We start from the raw sequence: 24,457 nt of genomic DNA, 5'->3' as shown, positions 1-24,457 counted from the left end.
GCAGTCAGGTACATCCCCGAGTAGCTCTCGTCCACATCACACACGCATACACTCACAGAATCTTCACATCATTTAGAACCTCACCCACAGGCATAACTCTCCCCCCAGTCCTCAGCCACATACAAAGTGGCACCCACAACCAACCGCACCCTCTCGCAGGATCACACACTCACGACGTCGCCGGTGCCCGCGAGCACGCAGACGTCCACGGCTGCTCCTGCACGAGCCCCTTCCCCTGCGAACCCCTCCCTTTGTGTCCCCCGGAGACCCGGCTGCCTGAGGGGGCGGGGTCGCCCCCTCGGATATAAGACTCCGGAGCCAGCAGCTGCGGCTCCCGAGACCCCGAAAGGCCATGGTCGCCCCGCGGATGCCCTGGCTCCTGTCGCAGACGGTGCTCCTCATGCTCCTTCTTCTCCCCCAGGTCAGAGACCCGCGGGAGACGGAGTGGGAGGGGAAGGATTCGGGGGTGAGGGAGGCGACCCGGGGGTCCTGGGGGTGGGAGGGACGCGGGGAGCACGAGGCGCCTGGGTCCCACACAGCCCCTTATCCTGGGAAACTTTCCGCTCCAGGCACAGCCGGCCGGCGTCTTCGAGCTGCAGATCCATTCTTTTGGGCCGGGCCCGGGTCCAGGGACCTCGCGGTCACCATGCAGCTCCCGGGGACTCTGCCGTCTCTTTTTCCGCGTCTGCCTGAAGCCGGGGGTTTCCGAGGAGGCCGCGGAGTCCCCTTGCTCCCTGGGCGCTGCGCTGAGCGCGCGAGGACCCGTCTACACCGAGCAGCCTGGAGCGCCCGTGCCTGACCTGCCGCTGCCCGATGGCCTCCTGAGCGTGCCCTTCCGGGACGCCTGGCCGGTGAGACGCAAATGTGACTCCCTTCTGCCCTCCAGTCTGCTCCTTGGGGCCCCCAAATCCCCAGACTTTACCATCTGGAAACTCTGTTTCCAGATTCCTAAACCCTAAATGCCCACTGAGAATCGCAAATTTCTGAACCCAACTTTTCTCTCTAGGTACCTCAAAAGCTCTGCCCCAGCAGGGCACATTGAGAACCCAAATTCCCAGAACCCCAGACCCACCTTCTGAAACCCTAAATTCTCTGCTCCTTGGGGATTTCTAAATTCTGGTATCCTCATCTTTATCCAACTCTTTGTGCCTAGGGGACTCCCACTGTGTTTTGGGGACACCCCCCCCCCAATCTCCTCTCACCTTATCCCTTCTCAGTCTTTCCAATTGGGGCCCCTATTCACAACCCCTTCATCTCCAAAATCCTGTTCTCCTACCCCCACAACCCCAAAGCACAGAGGTGAACAGACCTATATTTGAATTCTACTCTTGTCATTTTGGGCGACAAGATTCCCTTTCCCAGCCTCACTTTTCCCATCTGTAAAATGGGGTCATCATGTTACCACAAAGGATCTCATGTGAGGAATTCAACCAAGTATCTTGAGTAAAGGGCTTTGCACATATTAAGTGCTCAATAAAGAAATCCAACATGCCATTCCTTCCTTGGACTGGTCCATCTGGGAATTATCCTTTGCCTACCCAGTACCCAGAGCTGGCCTTCACTCTTTACCCCTTAACTCAGGCCTTCACCGAGTTCCCACCCTGACCATCACCTTTTATTCTTTCCTCTTCCCCTTCCCCAACCCACCCAGGGCACCTTCTCCCTTATCATCGAAACCTGGAGAGAGGAGTTGGGAGAGCAGATAGGAGGTGAGTGTCTAGTCTTGGGACTGTGGTGTGAGATGCCAGAGGTCCTGGGAGTTGGAGCCTGACGTGGGGTCCAGGATGGTAACACGGGGTGCCTGTGGCCCTAGGCATGTAGGATGCGGCGTTCCAGGATCACTGGACCTATGATGTCCCATCACAGATCCTGGAGGGTGGTGCTAGATGCTGACACCTCCAGGGCACTTGGCATCTCAATACAGAAATGTCCTGGTCCTGGTTCTGGGTGGGGTGGGGGAAATTCATTTATTATCTTGGAATTGAAGCCATCAGAATAGGATATAGCACTTCACAGCTCAGCTCTGGTGGCTTCTGTCATTGCGATTTTGAGAGCCCAGGGTCAATATTATTGAGTGACTTCTGGTCTTTCTACGGAAGGCTCTGTCACTGTCCATGTAGAGGTCTCAGGGAGCCCCATGGGAACTTGCAGCTCCACCAGGGAGAATTCTCAGCAAAGGTTTCAGGTAGAGATGTGGAGTGTTCTTAGCTTTACTTGGGGCGGGGGTGGAGTGGTGGGGTGGGGGAGCGACTCCGGTGCTTTGTAAGGCCTGGCAGTGGGGGATTCTATCACCATTTTGATACAGAAAGCTCCCACAGCACAATGCTAGGGTGTGGCAGCCTTGTGGAAAAACTGTCACTTTGCTGATATCTCAATATGGGTAATTTATGGCCTAGGAACTGGGGTCTCTGTCACCATCTGATGTAGGAAGATCCTGAGGTACAATATGGGATGTGACCTATTATTGTGCCTTGGCCATATTGAAATATCAAATGCCACAGGATATTTATAGGGATAATTTATGATCTAGCAATTAGGGGTGCCATCACTACTTTCATATACAAAAATTCTGATCTGAAATCTGGGGGTATTATGACTTCTATGGTAGATGTTACCATCGTTATGTTAGACGTGGTCGAGATATCAAAGGACCCCAGGGCTCGATAAGGGGTGTTTGGGCCTCACCACGGGGCTGGAGCCCGAGCCTGAGCGCCCCGTCCTCATCTAGAGACTTGATTCGGGCCGCGGCCCCTCCCAGCGCCCTTCCCTGTCCCCGCAGGGCCCGGCTGGAGCCTGCTGGGGCGCGTGGCCGGCTGGCGGCGCCTGGCTGCCGGGGCACCGTGGGCCCGGGACGTGCAGCGCGCAGGCGCCTGGGAGCTGCGCTTCTCGTACCGCGCGCGCTGCGAGCCGCCCGCCGTCGGGGCCGCGTGCACGCGTCTCTGCCGCTCGCGCAGTGCCCCCGCGCGGTGCGGCCCGGGACTGCGCCCCTGCGCGCCCGTCGAGGACGAGTGTACTGCACCGCGTGAGTCCTGTCAACCCCACCTCATCTCAGCCGGGGCTCCCGGTCCCTCCCCCAACCCAGCGTGTGATAAGGGACTGGGGACCCTGGGCCCTTTCCTTCCTCTCCTCAGTCCTCAGCCCCCTCCCACCATCTAGCTACCACCGTTAGGGAAACTGAGGCCCCCAGACCTCTCCCCAGCCCTGCTGGGTACCCCAGTCCCATTCCTTCTTCCTAGCACTCTGGTCAGCCCCAAATAAGAAGCCCAACCCATTTCGCATGCTAGTAGCCCCCAGTTCCTCCCTAACCCACAGCCACACCCCGTTCCAAATGACCCCCACAGCTCTCCAAATTTGGGGGCCCTCCCTACTTCACCCAGGAGCCTTAGAAACTCCTTCCCACCCACCCCCCACAAGGGATCCTCCATCTTCCCTCCCTTCTGTTGCTGACCAGATCTCATCACTTTTTGAAGTCTGGGAACCCCTAGACCTCTACCCAAGGTCCCCTCAGACCCCTCCCCAAGTTTCAGAGACCGGCTGAGGCCCCTAGGACTCCAGACTAATCCAGATCCCCCCAGACCTACTCTAATCCCAGACCATCCCATCTCCCCTGAAAGGCCAGGGGTCTCTCCCCAAGCACAGATTCCCTCCCCTCATTTTCCCCTTTTGAAGCTTGGACCCGGAGTCCCCTCCCCATCTTCCTTCCAAGAGCACAATTCAAGCACTCTGGCCCTGGTTCAAATCCTTGTTCCCCACTTCCTAGCTGGGTGAGTCACCTCACCTTTCTGGGTCTCAGCTCCCTGTGTGTAAACTGGGGATCACAATACCCTCTGGCCCAGAGGGGACCATCCTCCTGACCCTGGCCTTCCCCAGCGTTGCTAGTCTCCTTTCCTCTGCCTCTTGGTTCCCCACAGCAGCATGTCGGGCGGGCTGCAGCCCAGAGCACGGCTTCTGTGAGCAGCCTGACGAGTGTCGATGCCTGGAGGGCTGGGCTGGGCCTCTCTGCACAGTCCCTGTCTCCACCAGCAGCTGCCTCAACCCCAGGGGCTCATCCTCTGCCACCACTGGATGCCTTGTACCTGGGCCCGGGTCCTGTGATGGGAACCCCTGTGCCAACGGGGGCAGCTGTAGTGTCAGTATCACCCACCCCCACCCCATCCTGATATTTTTTTATCCTGGGAGGTCCCCCGCTCTGGAGCTCCACGAGATACCAGCCTGGGGAGGAAGGCCTGGGGAAGCCATCATGTAGGGCTTCCTGGAGGTGTCCAGCTTGCACCTTGAAGGGGCCTGGAAGGAAGATTAGGTGACGGGGATGGGATTGGGGGAAGGGCAGACCCAGTGGGCAGCTCCTAAGGGTGTGGAGGAGGGAATGAGAGGGGGAGCCCCATGGGGCCACTGACTGCCCATTATGGGCTAGAGAACAACCCAGGGCCCAAGGGAGGAGGTGGAGGGACCAGGGGGGATAGGAATCTGGGATCTAGGGGAGGGAGAGACATCAGAGAAGGCTTTCTGGAGGAGGTGGGCCCAGGCCAGTCTTCTGCCGTATAGATCTGGCTGAGGGGCAGTGACTGGAGAGGGGAGACCAGATGAGTGGCAGGGTGAGCAGACGTGTGCAGTGGGAACAAGCTGGTTGTGTAAGGGGATGAGGTAGAGTCCACTGTGGGCACCTGGACACCGTCACCATGGGACAGTGAGAACACTCAGGTTTCAAGCTCAGGGGGTGGCACTGGGGAGGGGAGATCAAGGGAAGGCTTCCTGGAGGAGGCGGGCTTAGAACTAGGGCCTCGAAGGAGGATTTGGCTCTGCAGGTGCAATATGGGAGGGCAGATCAGGCAGGCAGCATGTGGGAGGCAAAGGTGCACAGACGGGCATCAGTGCTCCTGGACCTCCCAGACCTCCTCCCTGTGGGTTACTTAGACGGGCAGACAAGGGAATATGAAGAGGAGGAGGGGTTCTCGGGGAGGGCTTCCCAGGGGCGCTTCTGCATGCTGGGAGGTGGGCCCCAGACAAGGAGCAGACCCCAATGGGCAAGACTCTGAGGCGGGGGCTTGGAGACTGCTCCAAGGACACCCTGTCCAAAGCCTTCTCGCCCCTGCCCAGGAGACCCCCGGGTCCTTCAAGTGTGCCTGCCCCCGTGGATTCTATGGGCTGCGGTGTGAGGTGAGCGGGGTGACCTGCGCAGATGGACCCTGCTTCAACGGTGGCTTGTGTGTGGGGGGTGCAGACCCCGACTCTGCCTACGTCTGCCACTGCCCACCCGGCTTCCAGGGCTCCAACTGTGAGAAGAGGGTGGACCGGTGCAGCCTGCAGCCATGTCAGAATGGTGAGGCGAGGAGGCCAGAACCGGGAGGGGTGGGGTGGGGTTGGGCGGTGGGGCAGGGCTTGGCTGAGACAGTCCTGGGCGGGAATCCCAGCTTTGCCTCCTCTGGCCCTGTGGCCCGGGGAAGTGACCCCTCTCCCAATCTCAGCCTCAGTTTGCTCTTATAAAGTGAGCAAGGTGATTTCCCTAACTGATAAATGTTTATTGAGCACCTGTGTGCCAGGCCCTGTTCTAGGCACTGGGAATACATGCAGGGAATAAAACAGACACACATCCCTATCCTTGTGAGAATGATGGGGAGACAGAAGATAAACAAGATAAATCAGTAAATTATATGGAGGGATAGATAGTGATAAACACTAAGGAGAAAAATAAAGCTGGAAGAGGGATGGGCAGTGTGTATGGGCTGGCAGGTTGACATTTTAGCCAGAGTGGTTATGGAAGACCTTATGGAAGATGGTAAAAGAGGGAGCCACTTGGGCTCAGGGCAAAGATTTTTTATGTTCCAGGAAGAGGGAATAGCGAGTGCTAAGACCCTGAGGTAGGAATGTGCCTGGTGGGCTTGAGGATCACCAGGGAAGCCAGTGCAGTTGGAACTGAGCGAGCTGGGGGTGAGTAGTGAGAGATGAGTTCAGGGAGGTGGTGGGGGCAGATCATGCAGGGCCTCTTGGGCCCTGGGGAAGACTCTGGCTTTTACTCTGAGGGAGACAGAACCATGGGAGTGTTCTGATCTGAGTTCGGTGTTAAAAGGTGAAATGAGATCATCAATGTAAAGGGCTCCACACATTCTTGGGAGTGGATTTAATAGTGGTTCTCTCCAAAAAACTCCCACAAGTGTTTATTCTGGGCTGGGTAGTACAAGGGACACAGCAGTGATCAGGACAGCTCTGGGTCCTGCCCTCATGGTGGTACCAACCCAGCAGAGACAGACCTGTCCTCAGACACTGGGGGCCCAGTGGTCAGTCCTGTGATGGCGGTTCAGCACTGTGATGGGGCTCAGGATTGTGACGGGGACGGCACAAAGCACTGTGATCAGGGCTGGGCATGAGTAAGTCCAGAGTGCCTGACTCAGCCTCAGAGAGTCAGGGAAGGCTTCCTGGAGGAGGGGACATTTGCACCAAGACTTGTTGAAGGATAAACTAGGGAAGAGAAAAAGTGGGTACAAAATGGGAAAAGGGGAGGAAGTAAAAGGGAGAGGGGCATCCTAGGAAGAAGAAGGGCTTGGCCTGGTTCAAACAATAGTTCTAGGAACTGTTAACTGTTTAAGGAAGGCCTGAGAAAAAGACAAACAGCGGGCCAAAGAGTTGAGGCTGACTTAGTCCAAGACTTCCCCTGAGGGAAAAGGAGGAGGATCTGCTTTCCAGGTAGATAAGGGGACCCAGAGAAAAGGTGAGGGCAGGAACTACAGTCCAAAGAAATAGAAGAGCGTGGCGGGCTTGGGAGTCCTCCTACCCGCAGCCCCTGACGCCCCCTTCCCCACAGGCGGGCTCTGCCTGGACCTGGGCCACGCCCTGCGCTGCCGCTGCCGCGCGGGCTTTGCGGGTCCTCGCTGCGAGCACGACCTGGACGACTGCGCCGGCCGCGCCTGCGCCAACGGCGGCACGTGCCTGGAGGGCGGCGGCGCGCGCCGCTGCTCCTGCGCGCTGGGCTTCGGCGGCCGCGACTGCCGTGAACGCGCCGACCCGTGCGCCGCGCGCCCCTGCGCTCACGGCGGCCGCTGCTACGCTCACTTCTCCGGTGTCGTCTGCGCTTGCGCGCCCGGCTACATGGGCGCGCGATGCGAATTCGCGGTTCACCCCGAAGGCACGAACGAAGGCGCAGACGCTTTGCCTGCGGCCCCGCCGGGCCCGAGGCAGGCCCCGCAGCATTTCCTTTTGCCGCCAGCTCTGGGACTGCTCGTGGCCGCGGGCTTGGCCGGCGCTGTGCTCTTGCTGGTCCACGTGCGGCGCCGTGGCTCGGGCAGGGATATTGGATCTCGCCTACTGGCGGGAACCCCGGAACCACCAGCCCACGTACACTCTGACGCACTCAACAACCTGCGGACGCAGGAGGGCTCCGGGGATGGTGCAAGGTGAGGGGTTGAATCTTGTCCCCATTGGCTGCTTGTATCTGGCCTGATTCATTCATGGACTTTCCTGATTGGTCCATTCCTGTTATCCATTGCTCTAGCTCTTTTTCTGATTGGGTCTCCCCACAATTCCGCTATTTGGCTTTGGGGTCTTTTTGGTGGTGGTTGGGAAAAATAATATTGGGAATCTAAATGGTCTGGACCTTTCCTTCTGCAGCCTGTCCGCTGACGCTGATTGGAATTGCCCTGAAGACGGAGACTCTCGAGCAATTTACATTATATCTGCTCCTTCGATCTATGCCCGGGAGGTAGCACCTCCTCCTTACTCCCAATACGTTGAGCATTCCCTGTGGAGCCTCTTATTTATCTGTAAAATAGGGAAGGGAGAGTTTCTGGAAGGTCATTAAGCCCACTTTAAACTCTGATATATTTAAGTCTATCCTGCTTCCCTCTTGCTGTCGTTTTGAGCTACTGGCCATCGTCTCTTTGGAAGGCCTTTGGGCTTCAAGATGACAGAGTTGGGTGCTCCAGCCAGAGCCCCTCACCTGATTTCCACTCACTGGGGAGAGGGACTGGAGGCTGAGGACAGCCCTTTCTAATGCCTCCTATTCATTTTGTTTCTAGGCCTGACCTGCCTGTTCTCCACAACAGAGCCTGGATGTTTCTTGGTGGTGCTCAGTGTCTGCTCCAGATACTTTGAAGTTCAAGCTGGAAGGAGAGGCTAGGAGAATTTACCTTTGAACGTTGTACATATTGTTATTTATATCATATATTTTTCTCTCCCCATCTTTCCAGAGATGCATATAAAGGCTCTTATTTTCATCGATTTTGACTAGTCGGTCTTGTCTTAGTGCTTTATATTTGGTGTTGGGCCTGAGAGGAGAGATTTTGTGTCCTGAGGAGAACAGATAGGACTCTCTCTATTGCAGGAAGAAGAAAGAACTCAAATTGGTTGAAATAGTAAAAGAGGATGTATTAGTTCATAAAAAAGGAAAAGCCTGTTGTAACTTCAGGCAAGGCTGGATCCAGAGGCTCAGTGCCTTCAGTCTCTCTCCAGTTGGCTCTTTTACCCTAGGGTGACTTTATTAGTAGGCAGATCCTCATTGGCCCTGGTTTGTCACATGGCCATGTCTGAACCAGTTATCAGGGAAGTATGGCTTACTCTGATTGGCCAAGCTTGGTCATGTGCCCACTGTGTGTCAGGATGTAGAGTCAGGCTACCCAAATCTCATGCAATGGCATGGATGAGGGTCAGTACCCCACTAAAAAGAAAAAAAATCATTACCAGGCAGGCAATCCCAACACAGTCAACCGGTTAGAGCAGAAGGAACCCGTTTTACAGAGGACAAAGATAAGGATCAGAGAGTGAAGTAAATGTTACAAAGACAGAGCAAGTGAGTTATGACAGCTTGGACAGAATCATCTTTTATAAAGAACTCACTGGGTTCTGTGGAAATGTGTTGTGCTTCTCAATTTCTAAAAAGCAAAATGGGAATGCGTTGGCTATCTTCAATATCCTGGTGTTTACAAGGTGTTACATAAAATTAAAAGCCTCAAGAATAACTTAGCGTAACTTCAAAAATGAAAAATACACACACCCCTAAACCCAACAGTTGCACTTCTAGGAATTTATCCTACACATATGCTTTCATTTATGTACAAAGATGTCTATGTTGCAGCATTGTTTATAATAGCAAAAGACTGGAAACAATCTAAATGTCTGATGAAAGGGGACTGGTTACATTATGGGCCATTTATAAACAGAATATTATGCATGTGATAAAATTATGAGGCAGATCTGTATGTGCAAATCTGAAATGATCATCAAGATATTTTTTCCCCAAGGGAAAAAAAGCAAGATTCAAAAGAAGGTATAGGCATACCTCGTTTTACTATGCTTCACTTTATTGTGCTTTGCAGATACTGCATTTTTTATAAAATTGAAGATTTGTGGCAACCCTGAGCAAGACTATTGGTGCTATTTTTTCAACAGTGTGTGTTGGCTTCATGTCTTTCTCACATTTTAATTACGATATGCACTTTTCATAGACATAATGCTGTTGCACATGTAATAGACTAGAATATAGTGTGAACAACTTTTATATGTGCTGGGAAACCAAAACATTTGTGTGACTCACTTTATTGCAATGGTCTGGAACTGAACCCTCAACATCTCTGATGTAAGAAAAGGGTTAAGTTTAGCATTCACATAAAGGTGACGTGGAATAGGGAAATAGAAACCAAACACAACTAGCACAAACTGACTCTGCGATTAAAGGGAAAGAAAGGGCCTCTGATGTAAGCCTAGAGTTAATGTCAGCTCCTTATCTGGGTAAAAACAAGTAACAAACAAGGTCACTAAAATGCAAAGGAATATGAGGTGTAATCAAAGGCAGGTTAGTCAGCTCTCTCAGATAAACTGTAACCTCTGGAGTACTCAGCCAGTGGGGTACTCATAATACAACAATCTGAACTGGGAGGAATGCCCAAGATTGCAGCATAAAATCTGTAAGTAAAAACTGCGGACCTGAGCCAGGAGCCCCTCCCTCCACAGCCCAAACTTCAAAGCCTTGTGGTGCTAGAGAGCAGAACTCTCTGAGCAAGCGAATATAGCTCAGCTGAGCTCCAAGTGGGGTTTTAATTAATAAACGTGGACTGCTCAATACAAGCTACGAATCCCCAACAAGCAGACACAGACTTTTGGTGATGACTGACCTTGGAGAGCCAGAGGACCTCTCTGGAAGGGAGAGGAAGCCCAGAGAACCCGGTGCTATCTCTGGCTGATGGGTGAAACTGAGGGGGGGGGGCACAGACCGGCCCTGAAAGGGGGCTTTCTGTCCCTTTTTTGGCCCAGTGGAGAAATCCTCAGCCATTTTCAGTTCCCAGCCTCTGACTCAGACAAGGGTGGAGATAGCACAGGTAGAGAGACTATTCAAACGGTAATGACCTCTCCCTAGGGGGTGTATCTTTCCTAAGAGGAAGAAGGTGGTGCCAAGCTCTACCACCCGCCTTCCATTCAGAACCAGACCCCAGAGCCTGGGGCAAAACAGCCACAGGCCACATCTTACACCGGTCTGGAGCTACAGGCTGACAGGCGCCACCTGATGGGAAGAAAAGCACAGTGACCTGAGGCCTTACAGGGTATATCAGTCTTCTAAGACACCCTCAGGGAAACCGGATATTATTGCCTCCTTCCAAGACCTGAGCCCCTTCTGGTCTGGGAAACCTGATTGGGGTAACCAAGGAAAACAGATGCCTAGACAACAGAAAACTACAACCTACATTAAGAGAAATGAAGTTATGGCCCAGTCAAAGGAACAAACTTACACTTCAACTGAGATACACGAATTTAAACAACTAATGCTAAATCAATTCAAAAAGTTTAGGGAAGATATGGCAAAAGAGATGAAGCATATAATGAAAACACTGGGTGTACATAAGATAGAAATTGAAAGTTTGAAAAAACAACTGGCAGAATCTATGGAATTGAAAGGCACAACACAAGAGATGAAAGACACAATGGAGACATACAACAGCAGATCTCAAGAGGCAGAAGAAAACACTCAGGAACTGGAGAACAAGGTAACTGAGAGCCTACACGCAGAAGAACAGATAGAGAAAAGAATGGAAAAATATGAGCAATGACTCCGGGAATTGAATGATAACATGCAACACAGGACTGTATGTGTCATGGGTGTTCCAGAAGGAGAAGAGAAGGGAAAAGGGGCAGAAGCAATAATAGAGGAAATAATCAATGAAAATTTCCCATCTCTTATGAAGGACATAAAATTACAGATCCAGGAAGCACAGCACACCTCAAACAGAATACATCTGAATAGGCCTACACCAAGACACTTTATAATCAGATTATCAAACATCAAAGATAAAGAGAGAATCCTGAAGGCAGCAAGAGAAAAGCAATCCATCACATACAAAGGAAGCTTGATAAGACTATGTGTGGATTTCTCAGCACAAACCATGGAGGCAAGAAGGAAGTGGGGTGATATATTTAAGATACTGAAGGAGAAAAATCACCAACCAAGAATCCTATATCCAGCAAAACTATCCTTCAAATATGAGGGAGACCTTAAAATATTCTCTGACAAACAGACAATGACACAGTTTGTAAAAAAGATACCTGCTCTACAGGAAACACTAATGGGAGCACCACAGACAGAAAGGAAAAGACAGGAGTGAGAGGTTTGGAACACAATTTTGGGAGATAGTAGCACAGCAATGTAAATACACTGAACAAAGATAACTGTGAGTATGGTTGAAAGAGGAAAGTTAAGAGCATGTGGGGCACCAGAAGGAAAGAAGAAAGAGAAAGACTGGGACTGTGTAACTCAGTGAAACCTAGGATGCTCAATGATTGTGATAAAAGGTGCAAATATGTTTTTACATGAGGTATAACAAATGAATGTCAACATTGAAAGGTGTTAAAAATGGGGTAGGATTGGGGGAAAAATACAATCAATGCAAACTAGAGACTATAATTAACAGAAACAGTGTATTATGCTTCCTTTAATATAACAAAGGAAATATACTGAAGCTAAATGCATATGGGGGGGGACATAGGGGAAAGGTATGCGATTCTTGACATTGGTGATAAAGATTCTTTCTTTATCATTGACATTTGATAATCTGATTATTAAGTTTATTCTATTTTAGTTTAATGCTCTGTTTCCTTTTGTTGCTTCCTAGCTGTCATGTTTTTTTTTTTCCTCTCTCTTTTTTCTTTTTCTGTTGTCTCTCTACCTTCTTTGACTTTTCCTCCTTCTTTGTGGAAGAAATGGAGATGTTCTTATATAGATAGTGGCGATGGTGGTGAATGCATAAATATGTGACTATACAGGAAACATCGATTGTTTACTTAGGACAGAATGTATGATGTGTGAACAAAACCATCATTAAAAAAAATGGGTTGATGAAGAAACCTCGAGGGCACTATACTGAGTGAAATAAGACAGACACATAAGGACAGATATTGCAGGGTCTCACTGATATGAACTAATTATGATATGTAAACTCATAGACATGAAATATAAGTTACCAGGATATAGAACAAGGCTAAAGAATGGGGAGCAGTTGCTTATTATGAACAGAATGTTCAACTAGGGTGAACTTAAACATTTGGAAATGGACAGAGGTGATGGTAGAACATTGTGAGAATAACTCACAGTGCTGAATGGTGTGTGAAGGTGGTGGAAAGGGTAAGCTCAGAGTCACGCATGTCACCAGAAGGAAAGTTGGAGGTTAAAAGATGGGAATGTATAAAACAGTGAATCTTGTGGTGGACAATGTCCGTGATTAACTATACAAATATTAGAAATCTCTCTCATGAATAGAACAAATGTATGACACTATAACTAGAAGTTAATAATAGAGGGGCATATAGGAAAAAAAATATACCTATTGCAAACTATATACTACAGTTAGTATTTTAACATTCTTTCATCAATAGTAACAAATGTGCTATACCAATACTATGAAGCAATAATGGAGGGGGTGGTTAGGGGTATGGGAGGATTTGAGTTTCCTTTTTTTGTTTTTATATCTTTTCTGGAGTAATTAAAATGTTCTAAAAATTGGAAAAAAATTAATTGTGGTGATGGATGCACAGCTGTATGATGGTACCAATGGCAACTGATTGTACACTTCAGATCTTTGGATAATTGTATGGTATGTGAAGAATTTCAGTTTAAAAAAAAATTTAAAAATGATGTTCAGATACATGCTACACAACATGGATGAACCTTGAAGAGAACACGTTGAGTCAAGTATGCCAGGCACAAAAGAACAAATATTACATGATCTTACAGGAAATAGCTAGAATATGCAAATTCTTGAAGACAGAAAGTAGATTACAGGGTTCCTGGGGTGGAGGTGGGGAATGGGGAGGTAATGCTTATTGTGTACAGAGTTTCTGTTTTGGGAGACGGAAAAGTTTTCGTAATGGATGGTGGCCATGGTAGCACAACATTGTGAATGTAATCAACACTATTGAATTGTATTCTGGAAAGTGGTTAAATGGGAAATTTTATGTTGTATATGTTACTATAATAAAAAAATTTTTTTTTAGAATGTATGGAGAACTTAAGTGAGCGCAGCGCGTGGCCTGGAGAACCAACTTGGTAAGCATTTCAGTTCACAAACACCTAGTTAAGCCCTTCTATAGGGCTGCCCTCTCTTTTTCTAATCGCAGGCTGTCGAACTCAATTATACCGTCCTGTGCACACAGACAAGCCCGTACATCGAACAGAGATGTGAGATGTGCAGGTGGGAGGAGAGCCGGTGTGGGAATGGGGAGAGAAGAGACTCGGCAGCGCGTGAAGCCCAAAGACCAACACCGCTGCAGACGCCTTTAAAAGTCGAACATTCCTGAGAGGGCGAGAAGAGCTCCCCCAAATAATAACCATTTCAGCCTCACGCAGGATTCCCAGATTACAGATTGCTCATGACCACAAAGAAAAAAAAAAAAAAAAAAAGCTGGCTTTCCCATGACATTCAGGGTAGTAGGATTTCATTTTGAACTGAAGAAAGCCAACTTCAAGAACGGCTGAACGCGTTCTTCATTCAAACCAAGCGCAGACACCGCTGGCCTTCTGCCTGCCCCCGCCTCTGCTCTGGGCGCCACCTAGCGGCCTCTGGTCTGTACTGCGCTCCCCTCCAGCTTTTTAAAGAAGCCTTTTCCTTCCAAGAGCTGGTTTTGGCAGAGAATCATGAGATTGGAAAGGGGAAAAATTGGTCTCTATGATAGAGATTTTTCAAAAGTGGTTGAGCAATAAAGACTTGCCATTTAATGGATTTTGCACATGATTTTGCTCGAGCCAGACCCTAGACTCATGACTTTAAACAATGAAAAGGCAGAGTACAGGCATTTGGGTGTTTTTCTCATGGCTGTTGGCTTTTAGGAAAGATGCTTACATGCACATGAAAAGCTAAAACTGATTTGCCTGTGGAATGTGCGGCGCATTTTGCAGCGTGGGGCATCACGCCGTTAGAACTTATTCCAGCCCATAGACGTTCCTTTGTTCCACAAGCTGGGCAAACGTTAGGACGGGATCACCTTCATGGTAATCATGACTGAGGCAAAGTCTGCACCCCCTTATTGTATACACAATGGGAAAAGAAAAAAAAAAAAAGAATGCATGGGATGCTACAATTTGTATTTTTTAAATGGAGTGTGTAGCCTGTGTATATTCACATATGCTTGTATAGTCAGGATTACCTTGCAAAGAAATAAAAGAAAATGGCAATAATGGTTGTGTATTAGTTAGAGTTCTCTAGGGAAACAGAACTGACCATATGTGTGTGTGCGTGTATTATGTAAACATTAGGAGATTTTTTTATAGGAATTGGTTCACACAACCGTGGGTATGGGCAAGTCCAAATTACGAAGGGCAGACTGCAAGCTGAGAACTCCGATGGAGGTTTTCAATGAATTCCCCAGGAGAAGCTGTCTGGCTAAAATAGAGATGGAAATTCTCCCTTATGACTGCTGCAATCATCACTTCTCCTTTTAAGGCTGTTTCGGTTTTCTAAAGCTGTCAGAATGCAATATACCAGAAGTGGATTGGCTTTTATGATGGGGATTTATTAACTTACAATTCACAGTTCTTAGGCCATGAAAATGTCCCAATTAAGGCATCAACAGGATAATTCCTGGACCCTGAAGACAGGCTATGGACATCTGTCACATGGGAAGTCACACGGCCAGCATCTGCTGACCTTTTGCTCCTGGGTTTCATTGCTTTTGGCTTCTGGTTCCAGTGGCTTCCTCTGGGGTCCTCTTAGCTTCTCTGGGGCTTTTTCTGTCCTTTATCTTCTCATAAGGGACTCCAGTAAAAGGATTAAGACCCAATATGTCTTGGGTGGGCCACATCTCAAATTGAAATAACCGAAAGATCCCACCCACAATAGGTCTGCACCCACAGGAATGGATTAAAAGGACATGGCCTTTTCTGTGGTACATAACAGCTTCACACCAGCACAACTGATTGAATGAGAATTCTCCCATTGTTGAAGGCAGTCTTGTTGGTTGATTGTAGATGCAATCAACTTACTGATGATTTAAATCCATGAAATATCCTCACAGTAACAATCAGGCCAGTGCTTGCTTGACTACACAACAGGAGACCATCAACTGGCCAAGTTGACACGTGAACTTAGCCATCAGAGTTGCCTCTGGGGAGGGGGCCAAGGAATCTGTTGTTTTATCTTTAAATATTTTCCTCCTTCATCCAGATTGATTTCCTGCCCCATCATTAAAATATTAAATAAGCATGTGCCTTTATAAATTAGGTAGCATTGTTTTATGAATGCTAGAAAATCTCATTCTTTGTTCCTTTTCTCTTTCAAAATTAAATTACTTATTTAATGTTGAGTATATTCTCATGGTTGGAAAGAGTGGAGTCTGAAAAAATATACAGGGGAAAATTCTCCCTCCCATTCCTGCCCCCCTGACTGCTCACTGTTCACCACAAACCACAGATAATCTCTGATGTTAGTTTATTGATAACAGCATCTGTTTTAGATCTAGCCATGTTGTTGGGTATATGTCTAACTGATTGCTGCATAGCATTTTAGCTTTTCATCATATTTTATTTTCCATTCTTCCAGTGCTGTACTCCCAGATTGTTTTGATCTCCCCACCAATGGAAACAATGCCTCAGTATACATCCTTATATGGGTCCTGTATTAGTTTTCTATGCTGCCTGGCAAATTACCAAAAAGTCAGCAGCTTAAAAAACAAACAAACACACATTTATTATCTCATGACTTTTGTGAGCCAGGAGCCCAGGCCTGGCTTAGCTGGGGCCTCTTGCTTCGGGCCTTAGAAGGTCACGGTCAAGGTGTTGGCCAGGGCTGGGTTCTCATCAGAGGCTTGACTGGGGAAGTATCTGTTTCCAAGCCCCCACGGGTTGTTGGCAGAATTTGATTTCTTTGTGACTGAAGGATCCATGGCAGTTTGCTTTTTTGAAAAGCTGCAAGAGAGAGAGAGACAGAGAGAGAAAGAGAGAGAGAGAGAGGGAGAGAGAGACTGGTACCCCACTCTTGCGTAATCATGTACTTGTACTTGTGTATATCCAATCACTTTGCCACATATTCTGTAAGTTAGAAGGAAGTCACAGGTCCCACCCACACTGAAGGAGAGGGAATCACACAAAGGCTGAATACCAGGAGGCAGAGATCAGCGGGTGCCTTCTTAAAGTTTATCCAACACAAGGCTGGACCAGTTTGAGAATTTCTCTGGACTAATGTATCAGTCAGGATTGGCTGGGTTACACTGCAGTAACAAACGATCCTCAAATCTCAGTGATTCACAACGCAGGTTCATTCCTCATCCGCATCCATGGCACACTGCCACCTGAGGGTGGCAGGGGTGGCTTTGCTCCAGGGCTGTTTTCAGTCCAGGGCTGAGGCCAACAGAACAGCCTCTAGCTGGAACATTGCCAGGTGCCATGGAAGAGGGAAAGGGTAGAGTGAACCACGTGCCGAGGCGCTTAAGGCTTCTGCTCACGTTTCACTGGCCAATGCAAGGCACACGGCTCGGCCTGATGTCAGTGGGGCAGTAAGAGTAATCCTTTCTCGGGGAGGGACTGTGACTATTTTGAACAGAATAGAGTCTGCTGCAGACATTTACCCATGAGAGAGATTGCCTGGTCACAGGGCTTATGCCACCAATTTCACGAAGTATTGGCTGATGGCTCCGTCAGTTCACACTCCCACCATGAGGTACAAGTGTTAATGGGGAAAATGTTTTTTTCATTGTGCACTCCTTTGTTCTATTTTAATTTTTCCCTCATGTGCACATACTGTTTTGGGAAACCTCAGGAAGCTTCCCTCTGACAGCACCAGGTAACTTTTCCTCTCTCACGGGCAACAAATTGCATAGTAGACTGAACTTCTGTTGTTCCAGAGGGAGGTGTGCAGAGATCTGCCCGGGTAAAATATGGTTGAATATTGGCAATCTGATATGGTTCCACCTAATACCAACGTACAGGAAATTCAGGAGACAGAAAGATACGCTAAATACACCATAGGGATCAAAGTAATAAAATCCAGACTGTGGGAACTCTATGGGATAACTGGCTAATTTCTTCCAGAAATAATTAGCACACCACTTCACACCCACTAGACTGACTATAATCAAAATGACAGACAAAAACAAATGTTGCCCAAGCTCTGGAAAAATGGGAGTCATCAGACACTGCTGGTGGGAACGTAAAATAGGGCAGCGGCTTTGGGAAAACAGTTTGGCGGTTTCTTAAAAAAAGAAACAGAATTTCCATATGACCCAGCAATTCCTCTCCTAAGTATCCACTCAAGAGAAATGAAAACATATGTACATACCAAAACTTGCACGCAACAGTTCATAGCAGCATTATTCATAATGGCCCCGACAAGGAAACAACCCAAAAGTCCCTCAATGGGTGTTTTGGGTTGAATCATGTCCCCAAAGAGATACGCTGACGTCCTAACCCCCAGTACTTCAGATTTTGACCCTATTTGGAAATAGGGTCATTGCAGATGGAATTAGTTAAGATGAGGTCACACACAGATAGGGCGGGCTCTTAATCCAATATGACTCGTGTCCTTATAAGAAGGGGAGAGCAGGGACTGATGAAGTACGAAGTTTGTGGTACTTCGTTACAGCAGCCCTAGGGTACTAACACAATTGGCGAATGTGTAAACAAAAGTGGACCAGCCATACAGTGGGATATCATGCATGAACCTTGACCACAGGCTAAATGAAAGAAGCCAGACACTGAGGCCATAGGTTGAATGATTACATTTATGTAAAATGTTGATAAGAGGAAAATCTACAGAATTAGAACGTAGATTCATGACTGTCTTGAGCTGGGGATGGGAATAGAGAGTAAGTGTAAATGGGCTTGACGCATCTTACTGGGGAAATGGAGATGTTCTAAAATTGGGCTGTGGTGATGGTGTGCAACTCCAAAAATTTACTAAAAAATCTTTGAACTGTACACTTAGGTGAATTTTATGGTCTGTAAAGTATACCTCGATAAAGTTGGTTTTAAAAAAGTAAATAATTGACAAGAGAGGAAAAGGAATGAAGGAAGAACCTACTGATAAAAAGAGACTCAAAAGACATGTTACCAGTATGTGATACATACAGCATCTTCTGCCTGACTGGGGATTGGCCTCATTCTGGAACATGCTGGGCTTTGGCTGCTATAACCTAGAGGCAGCCCACCACGAGCACATCTTGTTTTGAGAAAAGAGCACATGCCAAAACGTGTCCCCAATACTTGCACGTAAACCCCTGGTGCTTAGTCACCTTTGTTCCTCAAACATATATAATCTGTGGAGCAGCTGCCATAGGTGTGGATGTCTTAGATGGACTCCATCCATCTCCATGTAGCTGCTGTTCTCTGTAAGTTCCCCTAATAAACGCCTTTTAGGACTCATCCCCCTGGCGTTTAGTGCCTCTTTCTTTGGAATCACAATCAACCCTGGTGAAAGATGGTCTGGGGCAGTCCCATCTGTGTCTTGCCCTATTTATTTTTTTCTGGGTGAGTTCTGCTTCTGGTTTGGTGGGACACAACAAAAAAGGACAGGCAAAACTAAGCTGTAGTGTTAGGAATGCACACTTGGGTGATAAAACCGTATAGGAAGTAAGGGAGTGGTTACCATCAAGTCAGGGACGGAGCGGTGGCTGCCACAGTGATGCCTACTAGGATGTTTGTCTTATATTTCATCACGTTGTTATCTAAGTTGTTTCATGCAGTATCTTAGTTTGCTGGGCTGCCACAATGAAGTACCACAAACTGGTGGCTTAAACCAACAGCAATGCACCGTCTCTGTTTTGGATGGTGGAAGTCTGAAATCAAGGGGTCAGGGGGGCCTCTGCCATGGTGGTGACTTGCTGGCAATCTGTGTCCTGACTCGATCTCTGCCTCCGTCACTCGGGGGACTTTTCTCTGTCTGTCTCCCTTTACTATGTCCAAATGTCCTCTTCTTATAGGGATACCAGTCATACTGGATTAGAACCCACCTGAATTCAGTCTGGCCTCATCTTAACTAATAACATCTGCAAATATCCTATTTACAAATATGTTTGCACCCACATGATCTTGGGTTATGAGCAAGATCATGTCTTTTGGGGGGACACAATTCAATCCATAGCATGCAGTTTTCTGTCTTTGTGTTATAATTAACAATAAAAAATGTTTTTAAAAATGTGACCAGTTGCAGACACAAAAGGATAAATATTGTATGATCTCTCTGATACGAAATAATTTAGAATAAGCTAACTCATAGAGTCAAAATCTGGAATATAGGTTACCAGGGGTCAGGGTGGGGTTAGGAAATGGGACATTCATGTTTAAATTGTACAAAGTTTCTATTTGGGCTGATAGTAAAGTTTTGGTAATGGATGGTGGTGATGGTAGCACAACACTGAGAATGTAATTAACAACACTGAATTATATATGTGAATGTGGTTAAAAGAAGAGATTGTAGGTTGGATCTATGCTACTAGAATAATAATAATAAAAAAACCTCTTGAAAAAAGTGGCCAGTTTTATCAGTTATCTGTTGCATGATAATGCTATATAACCTCAGTGGCATAAAACAGTAAGTGTTATTTTTTGTCCACAAGTCTTCAGGTCTGCTGGGGTTCCTTGATCTGAGCTGGGCTGGGCTTGGGAATTTAGGAGTAATAACATCAGGGGTTGGCTTGAGGCTGGCTGCCCTGCTCTGCTCCATCTGGCCCCTCATTTCCAGCAGGCCAGGCCTGGCTGCTTCTTATGGCTGAGGTCCGAGAGAGAAAGTGGAACCGCTGATCTCACCCATCGTCACTTCCCCAATATCCTATTCACCAAGGCGAGTCACAGAGCAAGCCTGGATTCTAGGAGAGGAGAACTAGACTCCATCTCCTGATGGAAGAAGGTAGAAGGTCACATCTCCAAGGGGACGGGTCCCAGGAGGGTGGAGAACCGGCGCCATCTTTACAGCCTATCACACTGGAATGTTCTCCTTACCCTTTTTTACTCAGCTACACGTGGAGTTTATTGGTATACTTTGAAACAACTTTAGTTCCACTTTTCCCAATCCCACACATGTTAACAGTCCTTTAAAAAGCATGCCACACCTCTCTCTCTAAGCCCACTCGGCTGGTAAACTCACTGCCCTCCCGCCTACGTGGGACTCGACCCCCAGCGGTGTAAATCTCCCTGGCTACGCGGGACATGACTTGCAGGGAGAGCTTGGCCCTGTCATGGTGACATTCAGAAAGCCTTTTTGGACCAAAAGGGAGATGCGAAATGAAACAAAGTAATGTTTCAGTGGCTGAGATTTCAAATGGTGTTGAGAAGTCATTCTGGAGGTTACTCTTATTTATTACATAGAAATCCCTTTTAATTTTTAGCATATTAGAATAGGTAGAAGGAAATATCTGAAACTGTTGAACTGCAATCCAGTAGCCTTGATTCTTGAAGACGATCGTATAACTATATAGCTTATACGGTGTGGCTGTGTGATAGTGAAAACCTTGTGGCTCACACTCCCTTTATTCAGTGTATGGACAGATGAGTAGAAAAATGGGGACAAAAATTAAATGAATAATAGGGGAAAGGGGGGTGGTGGGATGCTTTGGGTGTTCTTCACTTGTATTTTTATTCTTATTTTTATTATTTTTTTTGGAGTAATGAAAATGTTCAAAAATTGGTTTTGGTGATAAATGCACAACTATATGATGGTACTGTGAACAACTGATCATACACTGTGGATGACTGTAGGGTATGTGAATATATCTCAATAAAACTGAACTGAAAGAAAATCATGCCACAAAACTTAGAAGGAAAATACTTTCAGCTGAATATGTTTAAAGAAATGCTAGAAAGTTATTCTTATTAAAACATTTTCTTTTTTATTGCATCAGCTTCTGATTTCTAACACAATGCCCATCAACCTCATGTCAGTATGAATATGCACCAACCAGGGACTGGCTTTCTAAAGTCATTGCTTTTTAGTTACCAAAGTGACCCGATCCTGGAGCTGTGTGCAGAGAAGCCAAGGAGAAGCTGTGTGTGCCGCCACGTTCCTGGATGGTTTCCCTCTTGTGAGCAGCATCTAGTCTTTGACGAATAATTGTAAGTGACCCAAAGGGAAAAAGAAAACACCCAAGGCCACAAGCAAAGGGAGCAGAAAACCATGAAAAATGCAATGTCTGGCTGAGCCACTGGGGTCTTCCTAGACTGGAGGCACGACCCCAACAACCATTCTATTATGGGCTGGAGGTTGACAGGGACGCCAGCCCAGGAGGACAGTGAGGGCAGATGAGAAATGGACGTGGCTTGACGGCATCACAGGTACTAAGAGACCTCCCAGACACCTGGGGGAGGGGGCGGTTGGTGGAGTTTGTGTGAAACTGGATCTGAATCTATCTCTTATTTAAGCTGAGGAAACAATCACAGGGAATTTTCCTGTTTCTTGATTTCTCATATAACTGGGGTTTAGAGTTGGATGACAGCCAACTTTAAAAATTTTTATTATTATTTTTCATTAGAGAAAATTGTAGGCTTACAGAAAAATCATGCATAAAATACAGGGCTCCCATATACCACCCTATTATTAACACCCTGCATTAGTATGGTACATTTGTTGCATTCATGAGACAGTCAACTTAAAAGTAAACACAGTAAGTTTTGTGAAGGTGATTTTTAAAAAGAAAGATAAACTTGTCGGAGACATTTGTGACCAAGAATTGCTTAGAAGTGACTTGTGACTCTTTCACCTGGGCAATCCCCTCCTTCTACTTTTCTCTGTTTCATCAACTGCCCTGTGGCTTTAGCCCAACTCACTGCTTTTACACATCCTCATAGGAGTTGCAAAGAGGCAAGTTGCACCGTGCATCTGCAGTCTATAGGCAAGTACTGTGCAGATACGTTGCTGTGACTGACAGGAGGCTGAGAAGGTCCCCTCCTGCACAGGCAGATGAAACAGAGGCTCAAGGCCCTCAGCAGCTTTTCCTTTCAGCAGGACACCCCCACTTCTCCAGGGTTCCTCGGCAGGATCCAGTACTGTGAAGGCAACCAAACAAGCCCATCGGCCTTACTATCTGAACACTCCGCTAGTGGACACAGTTCTTTGGGCTCCTTTGACTTGGGTCCATTTGTCAGATGCTGTCTGTGACATTAGTGGTGCCTTCTTCGGCAGCTGTCAGTCTAGCTTCTTTTAGCTTGGGGGTGGCAGTCGGAGGGTCTTCTGTTTCTGGGTCAGGGGGCCTGAGTGAGGGTCTGAGGATTCCTGCTCTGGCACCCACAGCTCAGCTTTTTCTCTGGGTTGGATAGTCCATCTTCCAGCCCCATCTTAAGGCGTCTGGACTTCTGCAGGCGTTGGAAGCCTAGGAAGGGTGAGGAGGGGCTGCCAAGGGTCCAGGCTGGGAGAATTTGCCTTTGGCCCTTTCATCCTTTCTAGAGTTTCCTTTAGACTGAATGCATTTTGAGATGGTTATCTTTCCAGCTCAATCACCAAACTGGGAAACATTCTCAGAAGGCTGTAGCTGGAAATCATCCTACATCAGAAAGATGGATTTTGCCAAACAAACCCCAAAACTACAACACACCCACGTGCAGGTCCGGCTAGGGGCCGCTGTCTGCTGTTGAGGTAGGTAAGCCAGGTGGGCTCGGCCTCCCAGGTCCAGCTCTTGGAGTAGCCCACCCTCCACGGTGCAGCCCTGGTGGGAAGCGGCAGCAGCAGGGAGGCTCCCAGCGCATCCACCCTCGCTTGTCCTCTCTCAAGTTACTGAAAAAGTGAGATAGGAGTCGTGCGTCTAGGGACTACTAAGGCAGTTGAGGAATCCAGTTCTTGGTGAATGGCAGAAAGCAGGCCTGGCCATAGCTGGGCATTGCTTAGCATTGTTTTTGGATGTGAAATAAAGGGGAAGTGAAAATACCTTGACTTGTCCCTGCCTTTCCATGCCCTGAAATTAATTTCTGAATGAGGAATGAGATGGAACAAAACTAAGTCGGAGCTAGCAAAAAAATCTTCCTTAATTTTGGAAATGTCTGAGACAGTTAACTATATAATTAAAATTACTCCTACTGCTGGGGGAAAGAAAAAAGCAGCAGCAGCCTACAATCACATAGAATTCAGACCACTGTTAGGTTTGAATCCTGACTCCTCTACAAGCCACTTCACCTCTCTGTGCCCTTATTTCCTTGCCTGTAAAATAGGGATAATAACAGAATCTGTCTCATTAAATTGTGCATATTAAATAAGTTAAGTACAAAGCTTTTGCAACAGAGCCTGGCTTATAGTAGGCACGATTAAGCTATATCATTCTATAATGTGGGGACTCATCTCACAGAGAGTAATAGAGACTTGCCCAGCATCACACAGAAAATTAGGTCTATTCCTGATCTTCCTGGATTTTGAGATCCAGGCCCCAGGTTTAACACAGGGAGGGCTCTTGGGAATTGGGAAGTACCGAGGGTCCAGCTCCTCTTCTGCTCAAAACCTTTCTGGGAATCCCAATAAGGTCTGTACCTGAGGTAAAACTGTACCAGTGGCAGCTTTCGACCATGCATATGGTATGTAAGATGTTATCAATGGGGAAAGCTGGGCCGAAGGTCCAAGGGAATCCTCTGTACTATTTTTCCATCTTCTTGTGAGTGTTACACTATTGCAAAATTTTACCTTTCCATCTATTATAAATCTATTATTTTACATTGATGACATATCTTTATATATAATATATTGTTATACAATCTATATCTATTATGTATATCTATTATTTTATATTTGTGATATATCTTTATATGTAATATACACACATATATATTTACATTAACAGATTATGTGTGTGTTAGTTGGAAAACCCTTCCATGGTTCCCCATGGCCTCAGGACGGAGTCTGTGTGCCCTGAATGGTTAAGGAGCCCTTGGTGTCCCTGCCACTGTGCCCTGCTCCAGCTGACTGGCTGCCCTGCTCACTGTCTGTTCTCCAGCTCTGCCCAAGCTCTTTCAACTCCAGGAACCAGCCAGGCTTTTCCCTCTGCCTCCAGCTAGCTTCCTATTTACCTAGCTAACTTCTATTCT

At 47.5% G+C, this 24,457-nt stretch overlaps 1 protein-coding gene across 3 annotated transcripts; it reads left to right on the top strand.

Annotated features, from left to right (window-relative positions):
- The first annotated feature begins 275 nt into the window (after positions 1–275).
- On the top strand, positions 276–9,303 carry DLL3 (delta like canonical Notch ligand 3). 3 transcript variants are annotated; one of them, XM_037819864.1, is made up of 9 exons: positions 276–421; positions 570–851; positions 1,652–1,709; positions 2,780–3,022; positions 3,915–4,129; positions 5,098–5,320; positions 6,800–7,388; positions 7,603–7,693; positions 8,010–9,303. In XM_037819864.1, exons 1-9 carry the CDS (start codon positions 353–355, stop codon positions 8,013–8,015), a joined length of 1,776 nt encoding a protein of 591 aa, XP_037675792.1. In that variant the 5' UTR covers positions 276–352; the 3' UTR covers positions 8,016–9,303. The 3 variants fall into 3 exon arrangements, with proteins under 3 accessions (XP_037675792.1, XP_037675791.1, XP_037675793.1); XM_037819863.1 differs by having other exon boundaries at positions 3,912–4,129; XM_037819865.1 differs by lacking the exon at positions 7,603–7,693 and having other exon boundaries at positions 3,912–4,129.
- The last annotated feature ends 15,154 nt before the right edge of the window (positions 9,304–24,457 follow it).

Source organism: Choloepus didactylus, chromosome 27 (assembly GCF_015220235.1).
Source record: "Choloepus didactylus isolate mChoDid1 chromosome 27, mChoDid1.pri, whole genome shotgun sequence".
NCBI lineage: Eukaryota > Metazoa > Chordata > Mammalia > Pilosa > Megalonychidae > Choloepus > Choloepus didactylus.
Note: the sequence above shows the minus strand (reverse complement) of the source record. Positions and strands in the feature narration are given on the sequence as shown.